The sequence below is a fragment of the Sporothrix brasiliensis genome, assembly GCF_000820605.1.
Source record: "Sporothrix brasiliensis 5110 chromosome Unknown Cont15, whole genome shotgun sequence".
NCBI classification, from domain to species: Eukaryota; Fungi; Ascomycota; class Sordariomycetes; order Ophiostomatales; family Ophiostomataceae; genus Sporothrix; species Sporothrix brasiliensis.
This window is the reverse complement of record NW_024467134.1, coordinates 333232-347945: the sequence shown is the minus strand read 5'-3', so window position 1 is coordinate 347945 and position 14714 is coordinate 333232. Positions and strand designations below refer to the sequence as shown.

At 55.2% G+C, this 14714-nt stretch overlaps 2 protein-coding genes across 2 annotated transcripts; both read right to left on the bottom strand.

Annotated features, from left to right (window-relative positions):
* Positions 1–2802: 2802 nt before the first annotated feature.
* Positions 2803–3669, bottom strand: SPBR_06128 (cell wall integrity and stress response component; the record flags this gene model as incomplete). The annotated part of the gene is made up of 1 exon (XM_040764390.1): positions 2803–3669. The coding sequence occupies one exon, from the start codon at positions 3667–3669 to the stop codon at positions 2803–2805; it is 867 nt and encodes a 288-aa protein (XP_040621918.1).
* Positions 3670–10130: 6461 nt separating this feature from the next.
* Positions 10131–13948, bottom strand: SPBR_05520 (uncharacterized protein; the record flags this gene model as incomplete). Its single annotated transcript, XM_040763784.1, has 3 exons — positions 10131–11207; positions 11361–13815; positions 13902–13948. The coding sequence occupies 3 exons, from the start codon at positions 13946–13948 to the stop codon at positions 10131–10133; spliced, it is 3579 nt and encodes a 1192-aa protein (XP_040621917.1).
* Positions 13949–14714: the final 766 nt, after the last annotated feature.

Sequence of the window (14714 nt, the reverse complement as noted above, 5' to 3'; positions counted from 1 at the left end):
TTTCTCGGCCTTTATCGCTTTGCAGATTGTCCAAAATGCCTCTTCGCTGATGCATCGGCGATTCGACTCGTCCCAGACCGACCCATGCTTAGTCTACGTCGTTCCATCAAAGAGCCAGCAACAGCCAACCCGAAAGCCCACTGCCCACGTTGGCCCTCCACTGCCCCGTACCATCCCGTCCGGGACTGCCCTCCCATCGTACACTACTAAGGTATTGACCCTCTCGGGTAGCTTCCCCGTTGTGTCCTCTCTCTACCCCCACTCCGCCCTTGGTTTTTATATCATACGTTTTGTGCGCAGGTTTTAGAGCGTCTAGAAGGCCGACTCGCCCTGGGGATACAAGCAACATCGGGTGGCACTGGAATCGAGAAGAAGTAGATACAAGGGAGACAGAAGAAAAACGAAAAAAAAATTAAAAGATAAAAGAAAACCAGCCGAATAGTTGCTCAGCTGCTCTTGTCAAGCTCGTTTTTCATGTCGTCTCATTTTCCGGTCCGTTTACGAGTCCGCCGAGAGTCCGGTGCATCCCTCTACCCGTCCTTTTGTGTCCCTTGTTTGTCCCTGCCTTGTCCCTTGCGTCATCCCAAACGACTGGAAGACTGCGGTCTACCCTTTTTTGCTCATGTCTTGTAAACTGTCGGGAAAACCTGACGCATACCGCTGCGACCAGGTTGTCGTGGCATTTTTTGTCTCCGGCTAGTAAGACTTCGGTCTTCACCCAAAGAAAACGCAATGTCGATGTGTGTCTTGTTCTTCCCCTGCTCCATCCCCACGAGGCCTATGTTGCTATGCCTGAGAGAGGGTCAATGTCTTTTGAAGGGGAAAGGGTGTTTTAGTCATAATCTGGATTTTTTTTGGTGGGAATAAAAAATAACAATAATAATAAATAGCATATAAAAAATGACAGAAAACCCATAAGTTTGATTTTATTTTTATAAATTTATAAGCTTTGGCAATAGGTAAATAAAATAAACCAAGAGATTCGATGATGTTTAAATTCTGCAAGATGTCTCACGCTGTAATCATAGCCCAAAATGAGATATTATAAGACACCATTTTTTTTTTTTTAAAAAAATGGCATAGCTTAGACTGTTCCACATCCTTACTTTCGTCACAACGAGGCTGTGCCGTGAAGCTCTGCATCTATCTTCCTGGAGGGGAGCAATTCCTTGTCTCATCACGGCCTTTTTCCCTACAGGTATTACTCATATCGAGACAGAGCCCCTATCTATGTAGTGACATGATACAGTGCATCACGCCGCTGGAGGAACAACAGCGCGAGCAGAGACAGGCAGGCGGTTGGGCTCATTGCCCATTGACGCATCGCCAGAGGCGTGGCAGCATGGAGACGGGACAGATTTTACGCCCAGATAAGGACACGATATGACACGAATTGAGGATACTGCTGCTGGTACTGGCTGACAACCAGCTTTGTTGTTGCTGTCGTTGGTCGTTGCCTGTTGGCAGCATTCGTCCCGGCGTAGCGTCGTCGAACTAGCAGTCATGTTTTTGTTGTGGTGACCTGACCCAAAGGCCACAGGGGAAACAGAGTTGGGCCGTGCTGTATCGCTGCCACTGTCGCGCGATCGAGGATGTCAAATCGTGATGGTGGTGATCGTGATCGTGGTCCAGGCTGACAGGTGCCGTCTTGTAAACCCCAAAGCTGGATGCGCCCATCGAGTGTGTCCCTCACTTCCCGTTTTCTGGAGACGTGTGAAGGAGGAAGACAGAGAGCGACACAATGGACATGGATTCGGCCACGGCGAGGCCGTATCGGGGATGGCATAGGACAAAAAAAAACGATGCACTGGAATGACAACGTGCAAACAGGCACGATTGACCACAAACGGGACGAGCCGTGAGGGTGCGAGGGAGACAAATGATTGTGAGTGCACGCACGTCGTGGAGCAACTGCAAACATGCGTCCGGTAGTGGCATTTGGATCGAGTCGCCGTACATGATAAGGTAGCTTGTGAATATGCTGTGGGCGTTAAGGTTTCAATTCCTATGTAAAATGTCAGTTAAAACCCACATTGTAGGCAATCCAGCGACGAGCATCAGAAATCACGACTGTCCACTGGGCGGGCAAGGCTAAAAAGGAATTTAAGATGTAGTATTTGAGGTTGATTTGTCTTTTGTGTTGTGTTTTCGTCTTTTCCCACCAACATAAGGCTTTAATGGTGGCGGAGAAAAAGAGGACCCAAAACAGTAAATAAAAAAGATTCGAAAGGCGACATTTCGAAACAAAAGTAAGAATATAAAAGAATACGGAAGAAAGACGGAGAGATAGGAAAGGAGAGAGAAAAAGACGAAAAAGGAAACAGGTCAATTGAGAAATAAAGACGCCCGCCAGAAAACAAGTATATCAACACATCGACCCATCGGCAGCCCACAAAAAAGAAGCCATAACAATAGTTTGACTTTGTATCAATAAGGAGTGTGTATATAACGCAGCAGGAAATAAAATCAAATCGCGACAAGGGAATGGACGAGGCTGCCAAAATGTATTTGCCTCGGAAAGTGATGTAGTAGTGGACGTGGTTTTCAAAGAAGTCGAAAGCCGAATCCAGTCATCGTAGAACCCGTGGGGGTCGGGTGACCGGTAGTCGAAAGTGTGGTGGATAGAGAGAGAGAAACGAAAAAAACCCAAACGCCGAGTATGCCGATGGTAGGACAGAGAAGTAAAGAACAAACACAAGTTCGTGCGTCGTCGTGACTCAGGCAAGTGGCTGGCTCAAGCGTTGGTGACCTGCGTTGCTATGTTAGCTGTGTTCCTTGTGAACCATATTAAATATTAAACCGTCACGGCATCATCGCAAGGGTTACACGTACTCGGAGAATCCTTCTGGAGTAGTCTTCGTTGTCGGCGATGCTGCCGTCGCTCATGCGGCGCTGAGACATGACGGGGTCTAGCCGGGAATCTGAGATACTGTGGCTGCCCGTCGTGCTCTCTGCCTTGCCGCTGCCGCCGCTGAAGAAGGCGTTGACAGCAGCGTTGCGGCGGTACTCCTCCTCGATCGCGCGGTTGCGGCGGCGGCGGATAATGAAGAAGCCGGCGCCCACGGCAGCAGCCACAGCAACAACGCCAACAACGGCTCCGGCAGCGATGCCTGCCGTGTTGGTGCTCGACTTCTTCGATCCGCTGTTATCAGATTCGCTCGTCTGTGTCACGAAGACGGTCTGGCCGCCGACCATGGTCGTCGAAGCAGTCGTGGCGGACGAAGACGACGACGAGGACGACGAGGAAGAGTCGTTTGCGTAGGGAACACCGTACAGCTCGAGACCGGTGTTGTAGACAGTCCAGTAGCCAGTGCCGCCGCAGGCGTCTTGGCCGAATCCTGTGCACGGCGCGTTGCAGTACTTGTCGTCGACGAGCGTGGAGTTGGGCGGGTAGCTGTCACCACAGTAGCACTTGCTGCCCTCGGTGGAGGCGGCGACGGCCTTGCCCATGGCCTGGCAGACGGTCCCGCCACATGCGCCTCGCGAGTTGAAAGGCTGGGATGAGTTGAAAACGAGGTCACCGGATGACGAGAAGCAGCCCTGGACGACCGGCTGCATGTAGATGGGGGGCGACGACGGCTGCTCGACGCCCATCTTGGTTGCCGTGGCGGCAGCAGCCGAAGCCGCGAAGCCGGCGACAGAGATGCCGAGTAATGCAGTGCACTTCATGTTGGTACAGTTTGGTAGGTTTTTTTGAGAGAATCCGAGAGATTGTAGGTGACGCGTGTCGAAAGTGTCGGAGGTGTCGAAATAGCGAGGCGACTCTTCAAACGTAGAAGAGAGTCCCTGTCACGATTCCGGTGGTGAATACGAACGGATGGGAGGGAGCGCCGATGCGTTGGTCCTGCCACGGTCGACTTTCGAGATCTATGGGGAAAAGGATTGTGTTCTTGTTGCTGTCTCTTTCTGATGTCGGAGACAGCCTTTCAATTGTCGGAGATGCTTCGTCGTGGCCGTTTCCTGTCGATGCTATCCTTCACAGGAGTGTCGACATTGAAGAGCCCAGTCGATTTGCTGTTATCCGCCTCGAGATATTTTCTGTTGTTTCGTTTCGATGATCGTCGACGAACGTGCCGCGGATGAGCAGACGCGTTGTGATTTGTGTCGGGAGAAATCCAAGAATCAGGGACGAGCGCGGGATCGTAGGCTGGTTCGATGAAAAACGAAACAAGACCGAAAGAGAAAAGCAGAAACCGAACGAGAAGAAAGAAAAAGAGCGTATTGAAAAAAGGAGAGACGAAATGGAGGTTAAACGAGTGGCTTGTCCGAAAACAAATGGCGACGGTGTTGGTGGGTGAGTGAAGGTTTTCGAAGGGGACGATGGGAAGAATGAGGGAAAAGGGGAAGGGAGGGAAAAGACGAGAGAGTGAGAGGGAAAGGAGAATGGGGGACGGAGAGGGAGGAGAAAGAATGGTTGGGTGGGGAGCAGGGGTGTGCGGGCGTGAAAGGAAAGAGCGAGAAAACAGGAGATTGCGAAGAAAATTGGGTGAGAAAGATTTTGCTGGTAGGGGTGCGGAGGGCTGGGCAGGCACCGCACAGCCAGGCCAGGGGGGAAAGAGCCAGACAGGACCTGGCCAGGCACGCTGGCTGGCTGGCTCCTGCTCTGGCTGAGGAACCGTCTGGGAAGGGAAAGAGTTTGGCGAGTTCTGGGTTGTGGATAAAGTGTGGACTACTGGGGAAGGTGCGACTCTGGGCTGTTACGGTGTGGGTCGCCCGTTCACAGGCTTCATTCCTGACTGGCAGGGCGATAAAGAGGCGCGTTGAGGGAAGAAAAAAAGAGACAAAGACAGTGCCTACACGGAGTATGAGATACATTTGCGAGGCATCTTACAGGGGAGTGTTTGCGCCATGGGCGATGGGACAGTGAGGAGAAAAGCAAGGCACAAAAGGGAAATTGCAACTGTGGATACCGCCAGCAAAGCACTTTCCAGCGATACGACTGTCGTTGAGAGGGAAGGAGCGACTGGGTGAGGGGGGACGCGGTACCTGGCGCTATATTGCACTATTCAGGCGTAACGCAGGTACGCACCCAGCAGCACGCGCACAAAAGCGATGTTTTATGCAAATTGTGAGCTATTGTACAGCCACCAGGCACAGGATCACAGGATTGCACCAGGGGGCATCCCGTTCAACGTGAACGTGGAGTTCGGAAGTATTCATAGGGGTATGGGCTCATTGGACAACAAAGTGGAGAAGAATCGCCGATCCAGTGTTGTCATTGGCCGGTACCTGAAAAGCACTAGCGAGGAAATGGGAAAGAACGGATGACATCCCCCCTTTTTCTTGTGGTGGAGGGTGGATGTTGGCGGGAGAGCGCGTTGAATCAAAACAACCCAAAGGGTGTGTGCTCCTCGGTAATTTCACAGCACAGCACAGCAGCATAGCGCGAAACAGAGACACAGGCGGTGACAGCGAGCCAGGCTGCCAGGGTGCCTGGCTAAGCCTGGTTTCGTGGTATCAGGCGCGGGAGATGGAAGACACTGTCGATCATCTGCACGGTGCGAATGAAAACGCAGGGAGGCAAACGTCGTGCTGTCGCTGGCACTGCGCCAAAAGATCTGCCTCTCGGCTTCATACCTGCACTGCTGCAGTGCTCACAAGCACAGCCGGCTGTGCCTGAAGCCTGTGCCACGGACGATACGGCGGGCCAAAGCGACGACCACGGAATTCGCTTTATCAGAGACAATCAGCCGAGATGAAAGAAAGGACCTGGCGGTTGGATGAAGTTGACGATGAACGGCGACACAGAATGAAGACAGAACCCTGGTGGACGTTGGCAACAAAGAGGCACAAACAGCGTTGATAACGGCGAGTCAGCGGATGATGAGAGTGACAAGCACACCTCGAGGCACCCAAATGTCCCAAATGGACCGCGATGCACCTTGAAGAGGCAAAGAAATTAATTGAGGCAGACCGCGCGGCTTTCGCTCGCTTTCGCTTTGGAATCCCATTTACTCCGTACCTCCTCCGCGGAAACGAAACGCGCACCGTACACGGTATTATTCGTACTGAGTAACGACACAGTCTTTTGTTGCACGGCCAGGCAGGCCAAGAAGTGGATCGTCTGGGTCCCTGCGCACAGAGATCAGCAGCGAGACAGGCACAGTTGGCACCCAAAAAAGAGAAAACGGGAAACACCAGCGGCGATCCGAGATGAATAGCGGGCAGGCCCTGTTTTTAGGCAAAGTCGTTTTCTCGTTGGTGAGTCCTTGTGTCCTTGTCATTCGTTGGTTGTTGGTGTCCCGTTGACTCTCTCACTCTGTCTTCCCGTCAATCATGAGGCCGGTCTTTGTCGTGCGTTTCGAGAATCAGGCTCGACAACCATAATGGTCTCCAGCTTGCGATGCTCGGCATCTAGGGAGAGGAGCAGAAGAACGCGTGGGCAGATGAATCGAGACAGCAGATCATCTCGCTGAGGGGACGAGTGAGTATGGCCATGCTCGACGAAGAGGAAAAACTTGCAGACAGTGCCAACTCTGCATCCGAGGCACCGTCCTGCCGGCGTCGTTCGCCGGGGGAACGGCAGCACAGCCTCTTGTGTCCCAAACGATTAAATGTGTGCTGAAGCCCAGGCCGCGCTCAAGCCTAACACCACCCCCCCCCCTTTTCCTCTTCACTCTGCCAAGTCGAGCTCGCGTTCACTTTTGGGTTTCGTCCCCTGCCCGCGTCTCCTTGTCCCCTGGCCGAAAACGAAACACAACTTTCCAAGAAACAAAGGGAAGACACATGCAGGCACAGCATCCTTGGATGAGGTCATACGAGGGAACAAAGTGGCTAAGAACAACTCGAAACGAAGCCATGGACTCGCCGACCAAAGTATCGACAGTCGATGCGTTGTTTTTGTCTTCCCCCCCCCCTCTTATCTCCTGGATGCTTTAACTTGCTTTGTATGCCTCTTTCGGCAATTTTAGCCTCTCACTTTGCACAGTTCTTTGATCTCGATGCTCCCTTTCACAAGCATTAAGGCCGCTTTGAGTCGCCTGCCCTGTCCCTTCTTTCTTGTGCTGCTTGCATTGTTCATTTTTTATGTTCTGTTTGTCCTTTCTATGTGCCAACGGGCTGCCAAGGCGTGCAACAGGTTTGGTTCGGATTGCTCAAATGCAAACAAAAAGCGATCATCAGTACATCGATTCGTGCATTTTGTTTCGTGGCACAGAGGCACAAACAAAGATGGGACGGCCAGCGGGTTATGACCTGCTGGCCCGATCTGGAGTTGAGAGTGATGCGAGGGAGACGTGTTGTTTTCGGTGCCCCCCTCTGCCCCTGGCATGAAATGTGCCACTTTACACAGTCTGAGCGTGTCCTTGTGCTCCCTGGCAGTGCTACAATGCGACGTACATGTATGTACATCAAAGTTTGGGCGATGAAAAATGGGTGCGATGCCCGATCGACACTGCATCGCCTTCCCAGTTCTCTCGATACGACAGCAAGCATGAAGAAGAATACCTGCTTCTGGACGCGACGGTAATATCCCAGCTGCAGCCCGCCAGTCTAGTACGAGCGCTGGGAGTATCGGTGCGACATGCACATATATACTCGTCCATATCCACGTCCACATCCACGCGCACAACTATACCATATCGGCGTTCCATCCAACGGCGTCATTTGCCCAAGAATGTGTTTTTGTTGCCCGAAATAGGACGTCTTGAATAAGACCCGCGATCCTTCCGGTGGTCTTTGCTGAGAATACGAGAAAAGCAACCTTGACCGTTTGCACGGAAGACGGAGTAATTACGGAGTCGCAATCTGTGGGAAGCCTGTGTGCCCCCCATCTTACGGCCTTTGGCAGTTCCAGACGCTTCGGAAGACCAACAAGCCCAGCAAAAGAGTCGAGGGGCGAGAGAATGAGGTCCACACTTCTTTACCGCAGCCCGTTTCGATGGCACTGGGACTCGTCTTGGCGAAAGGCACGTGAGACGGAATGTTTGGAATGGATGTCGTACGTTTGTACGTGAATGTCATACTGTCTGCGCAGTACAGTGTTGAGTGACTTTGACGGACTTTCGACTATTGAACGGCCGGCGGGAGGGACCCGGAATTGGGCCATGCATGCATCGACCATCCCGGACTTTTAAGACGACCGGATGGAATCATTGAGGTGAAGACTCTGTCCCTACCTGGTATACAAGTCAAAGTCTGCCTTGCGATGTCCAGGGCCGTTTATTTTGGGTCTGGAGGAGCAAAACACAGCGAGTACAAATAGTGACTTGTACCAGACGACATTGAAAAAGTACCAGAAAACCGGGCCGCACCCATGCTGAGGCAGAGCTGAAGTGGAAAGGGTAAGATACGAACTGGGTCAAGATGCTTGTCATATGAGAGACACGGCGAGACATTCAGAAAGGAGAGAGGCGAAAGACGAAAGACAAAACGGACAAAACCAGACGGAGAAACAAAAAGACTCCACGAGGTCACGCATCGGCCACGCAGGGTGCATTGGTCTCCCCGTCTTTTTTATGGTCGGTGGGCACCGCCTGTTTCTTTTCATTGGCCTTCCTTTCTGTCCATTTTTTCCCCTTCTTTTTTGGCGGCCCAAATTCTTGGCCCAGGCACGGCCGTGAGCTCTAGAACACCAGAGGCTTTACTTTTGGCTTGCTTGGCGGCCACGCATCTCGTATTTGGGGCACAAGGGAAAAGTGTTTGTCACGTGTCCTCGATCTGGCTTGACTCTATGTTGTACGACGTGTCAAGACGCGGTACGACATAGTCTCTCGGGCTGATGAATGCCACGAACCAGAAAGGCTTGATGGCCTGCAGACATCGGATGACCAGGATAAGCAGGGAGAAAAGCAAGGTTGTTCAGACAGCAGCATGGAGATGCCTACCGCCTCGCCACGTTCATTTAACATATGGAGGCCGAAGTGCAAGACACGCATATGCAGGGCCAACTCCACCTTGCATCTGAATATGCAGGAACCGACCTGGACAAGTCCTGTGCAGACGTGCATAACGTTGGGCCAAGCTTATGCTCAGGCACCGAGCCACCAAAAACGCAACAAAAATAGAGAGTAAAATACGGAAACGAAACAACGCGAACACCAAAAGTAAACTGACGCTTGACCGACCGTCTCCATCCCATCCGATTTGCCGCAATTACTCCGTATTACGCTACGTATTGTGGTGTGTTGGGCTTACCCGCATTCAGTTGACGTTGATGCCTTAGGTACGACCGCAAGTGCCCGTTCTGGGGCTGGAGAGAGGAGCGTCTAGACTCTCATCGACCCGCAGGTACGGCACTGTCAACAATGGAGCACTAACTGGCACGAAGCTCCGTACACTGGGGCGTGGAAAGAAAGTACAAGAAAAAAACAGCTGCGCATGCCACAGCCGGCCTCGTGACCCAATCGCGAGGTCAGTTGTCCGCTCAACACGTTGATACACTCTCTTTGCACTCTAGGGGCACTCCACGTGGTTACACGTCATCACTTTGTCCGTCGTGTCTGGCGATGGGGACGAATGTACCGACGCGCTGTCGCCCCGTCTCCATGGAGAGAAACGAAGACGGGGAGGCCATTTGGTCAAAAGTGGTTGTTTATTTTGCACAAACGGTCATCCCAACAAAGGGAAGGCCGTTCTGCAAAAACAAAGCGCGTCGCCCCGGGCGGGAAAGACGTAGTGAGGCTGCGGGGAGGGCGATCGGACGGCGTCGGATGACCAAACGCCCCCCGTCTCCCCTCACGGCGCAACCTCGTCCTTCATTGTTTGATTTTGCCCCGGGCTGGGATTGATGTACCGCTCGGAATACAGAGCCTGGAACAAGGATGGACAAGTTTAAAGCCTTGTGCTCCACCATGCCGTGCGGAAAGGGGATGGGAGGGGGGAGAAGAAGGGGACAGATCCAAAGAGGTGGACATATTGGCAAAACAATCACGGGTGTTGGAAAGACGACGCGTGCCTGGTGACCGGCCTCGTCTCTCACTCAACCCCTTTGAAGAAGGAAAATAAACTCGCTATTTTAGTGTCTGTCGCGGAGAGCTAGTTCGGTGTATCTCAGTATCAATACTCTGTGTGGGAAAACAATGACAGACGGCAAGGGGAGAAACAAAAGAAGCAACAAGACAACGTAGGAAACGACGTGATGAAAACAGAAAACAAAACTAGGAACGACAAGAAGGACGGCCGGCATGGCATCAGTCCTGGTAGACAGGCAAGGGGGCCGGAGTGTCGGCTCGCATCAAGCGGTCGTCGTCGTCATCGAGCGTGGCCGGAGGCTGGTCGCAGCAGGACGGCAGACGGGGAAGGCGTCCCCGGGGCGTTCGGGTGGGATAGCCGTAGCGATCGAAATACGCCTGTTTGTTGCCGTCGTCGCCGGTGCCGTCCCGGACCGTGGTTGTCATTGGCGAGGGCCCTTTGTCGAGCACATACAAGCCTTGCGCCCCGTCGCAGTCCGTCTCGCTCGGCCCCAACGCTGCTGCTGCCGCTGCCGCTGCCGCTGCCGCTGCTTGCTGCGCCTTCGTGGCGTTTTGCTCCTGCGTCGCCTTCCACATGTTCCACGCGCGAAGGTGCCGAAGGAACGGTTCTGTGCCGTGCACGAGGAGACTGCGACTGGTCACCGCGTGGTTGTGCAGGCGTCGGTTGGCCGGCATGCGGCAGCGTGCATCCGCCCGGCGGGTGTGGTGGACAAACGACTTTCTCCCGCGCATGATGTAGACGGGGTTGTGCGTGCGGACCAAGGGCGGTGGCCGTGGCATCCGCTGGATGTCGTCGCCAAACATCTTGAGGGGGCCTTGGTGCCGGCGTAGGCGCTTCTGATCCTCGTTCCGCAGCACATCGGCAACGTAAAAGCGGGCGTGGAAATCTTGCCGCACGGCATGCGCGTGACGGCGGAGCGCTTCCAACCGGTCCACGTCGGCTTTGATGCGCCGGCTGTCGATACGGAAGAGTCGGTCCATGTCCGCGAGGCCCACGTTGTCTGAGTAGTCTGGGACCTTTCGCACCGATGCTTTAATGCGCTCGCTTTCCTCCTGCTGTTGCTTCATTCGCTGCAGATCCGATTCCAGCTGCGAAACTTCGGCCGCCGTTTCGTTCAGAACCTGGGTTGCAGTTGCCAATCTCTTCTTCAAGGCCTCGAGGGAGTCCTCCAGGTGGTCCGTCTGTTTCTCTGTCTGCTTGTCCGTATTCATCTTCTTCTCGATCGCGTTGTCCGCCTCGTTTCCGTCATCCCCAAACGCCGTCGTATAATCTCTCTTCGTGCCTCGGGTATCCTCCTATAGAACGTCATCGACATGGCCAAGGTCCCTGTCGCGTTTTTGCGCCGCGCCGCCACGCAGAAACGCGTAGGCATGTTCGCGGCTCACCGGCCGCCGCCGCGGCCGCCAGCCGCCCGTTGGAGGGCAGCCCTAGGCGCCCTCGAAAAAGACGTTGCGAACACCACCGTCGCGGCGGCCTTCCATCGACTCGAGCGCCCGGTCAATCTCCATAATGTCGAGCATCTCTTCCTCGACGTTGCGGTCCTGCACCGTCTCTTCGTCGTCGAGCGCGTTGGCTGCGTCCTCGAGGCCGCCCGCAAACGTCAGGTCGGGCTTGACGTTGCGCGGCGGCGGGCGCATCATGCTCTGCGTCAGCGTGACCTCGTTCTCGTCAAACAACGACCGCTGTGTCCGCTGCGGCGTCAGCGCCAGCGCATTATCGGCATCGTCGGCGGCGTCGGCAGCGTCGTCGCCGCCGCCGCCGTTGTTGTTGCCTGCTGGGCCAGAGCGTGAAGGTGACTCAAAGAGCGAGCGTGTCAGCGGCGCACGGCGTGGCGTCGCGCCGGCACCAGAGGCCGAGGGGCCCAGCTTGCCGCGCTGGCTGTTGCTGCCGCCACGCAGGAGACTCTGCTGCTGCCGGAGCTGGTTCGCGTCCAGATCAAACTTGACCGTGCCGGGCTTGCGCGTGCGCGGCTCGACGAGAATGGCGCTTGTCACGGTGTCGCCCACATTCCGCCGGCGGGCCGAGGCTGCCAGCAGACGTGTTGTCAAGCCACCAGCATAGGCGTCTTCGCCGCTCTCGCGGGTCGCGACCAGGCGGGTCTCGCCCTGGACGAGCACCTCAATCGACTGGCCGCCATTTGTATTTGTCGCTGCCTCGTTGTCTTTGTCATCGTCATCCTCGTCTTCATCGCCACCGTGGACCCCAGAGGTTCTGTGCTGCGTTGGCTGCGTTGGCAGCGTTGGCAGCGAAGGCCATGACACAGCCACGGCGCCACAGCACCGCTCGCTCTGCAGACTGGCGCCGAGGTCGTGGACGCGGACCATGCGGGTCGGCCGAGCACCGCTGAAGAGGTTGACGCCGCCGCCCGACGACCGCCGCAGCTGCGCGTCCCAGAACCGGGATACATCGGGGATGACGGCCACTGTGTAGTCCGCGCCGCCCAGCCACAGCACAGCCGTCTCCGTTCCCGCAGCCGTGCCACGGAGCGAGCGCTGCTGCACAACCTCCACGCCGCCGGGGATGGCCACAAGCCGCTCGACACCGCCAGCAAACGACGCGGCGAGGGCATCGCGGCGGGTGTACGGTGTCATGGGCACAAAGTCGCCCTCGGTCGACTTCCGGGCGCTGGTCGCAGGATTCCGCAGCGGCGTCGTGCCCTCAATCTGACCGGAGATGGTAAAGTTGGCCAGAGCCGCGCCGCGGATGCCCGGTGTCGCGGACCCTGCGCCGAACACGCCCCCACGTCCGCTGCCGGAGCTTGCACGGTCAATGTCCCAGACACCCCACTGGCCATCGGCCAGCAGGGCGAGAATGGCATGGCCGTGTGCGATCCACGAAGCGGCCACAACTGGCTTGCGCGCAGTGTGTGTGAGCCCGCCACGGGCAAAGGGCGGGTACAGGGACAGCAGCCACGAGCCTTGCGGCGGGTAGGAACCCTCGGCCATGTCGTCCAAAGGGATCGCAGGGATGGTGTAGTCGTAGATGCGCACGGCGCGCTGCGGGTCGACAGCAAGAAGCTGCGTCGGGTGCGTCGGGTTAAAGGCCACGCTCGTGAGAGGGCTGGGCAGGTACTCGGTCTGGAAAGGCTCGATCGGCCGCTCTGAAGCCGCACGCTTGGCGCCCACCGTGACGTCCCAAAGCCGCAGCGTACCGGATGCTTCGCGTGCATGAACCGCCACAATCACGCGCGCCGGCGGCGTGGTGGCTGCGGATGCGGAACGGGATGCAGCGCCAGACGACGGTGCAGGCGCCGGTGCCGTCTTTTGCTTGGCCAGAGTGATCGCCACGCCCTCGCCACGCCGGTTCTGGCCGCCAAGAGGAATGAGCACATCGCCAAACGCGCCGCGGCCCAAGTTGCCGGCGACCAGGTTCGTCCGCAGCTGCGGCCGGTTCTTGCTCTCATTGGAGGGCGGTGTCAGGGGCAGCGTGACGACAAACACGTCGGCTGTCGCACGGCACGTAATGGCAAACACCATCGTCTCCTGGAGAATGCTGGGCTCGGCCTCCTTGGCTGCACAGGGTGCAATGGGCAGAACAGCCACGCTGAGGACGGCCTGGTTCAGGGCCAGATCCAGTGTCTGCACGACCTCGGCAAACCCGCCTGCGTTTGTGTCGGCGGGCGCGTCCTCAAACACGGGCTTGTCGACAAAGTTCGCCGCAGACGTCGCGGACGAGGCTTTCGCGGCGTCTTCGTCGTCGTCGTCGGAGTCGATAATCATCACTGAGTCGGCGTTGGCTGCCGCAGCCGGCTTTGGGTCAGGCTTCCGCACATCCTTGAGACGCCGGCCGCCACGCCAGACAATCGAAACGCCATTTTCGTGGCCGCAGATGACAATGTTGGCACCCTGAGGCGAGAGGACGGGGTAGGTCTTGACGCAGTAGACGCGCCTGTCGAGGTCGTATCTGTGTTGGGGGCGAGCAACGAGGTTAGCAACAACTGCCTCGACGCAAGGGGTAAAAAAGGGACGTTGGTTAAAACAAACAGGCACTGAACATTGTGAGGCGTCTGCCGCACACGCTGTCCGAAGACCGCCATTGTCGGGAGGTCAGGCGCAGCGGGAATGCAACGGTGTTTGGAGGGTAAAAGTCAAATAAATGTTGGGATGTAGTCGTGGAAGCAGCTCTGGGCGCTGCAAGTCGAGAATAAATACACAAAAGCAATATAATTATCGTGGTCTCTCGAACAAATCTGGTACGTCGTCTAGGGGACTAGTAATGATCGTGTTGGGGTGCTGTCGATCGAGTCCCGAGAGACAGAATGCACGAGGCCCAGCTTTTGGTGAAGCTTCAAGCTCAAGGTTTGTTTGGGTCAAATGCAACAAAGGATCGCGCCGTTAACACGCTAAATTATTACATAATCATATGTTTCACGTGATGTGTCACGTGAATATCTTTGACGAAGACAATGTCTCGCGCTGAGTCGTGGCGACTCAAAACCGGTTGCGAAAGCCTACTTCAGTTCATTGCCCATGTGCAGATCCGATTGGATGAAAATGACGGGCGCATGTGCGGGAGGAGAGGTGCTTGAAAAATGACCTGTTCGTTGTTCTTTTCGGTTATATATTATACCTTCTCATGTCATTGATGAAATTTTGTAACCTTTTGCTTGATTTCATAATCAAGATACCTGACTTTTGCACTGTTCTTAAATATGTATGATCTTATTTATTTATTTATTTATTTTTTTTAAAAAAAAACACAATTGAAGCTCTCATGCCAAGTGCTGTACTGGACAGATAGCATGTCGTGAGCGATTTGTTGAGCTACGCCATAAATAGGCACGCAGAAGCTCTATGGCTACA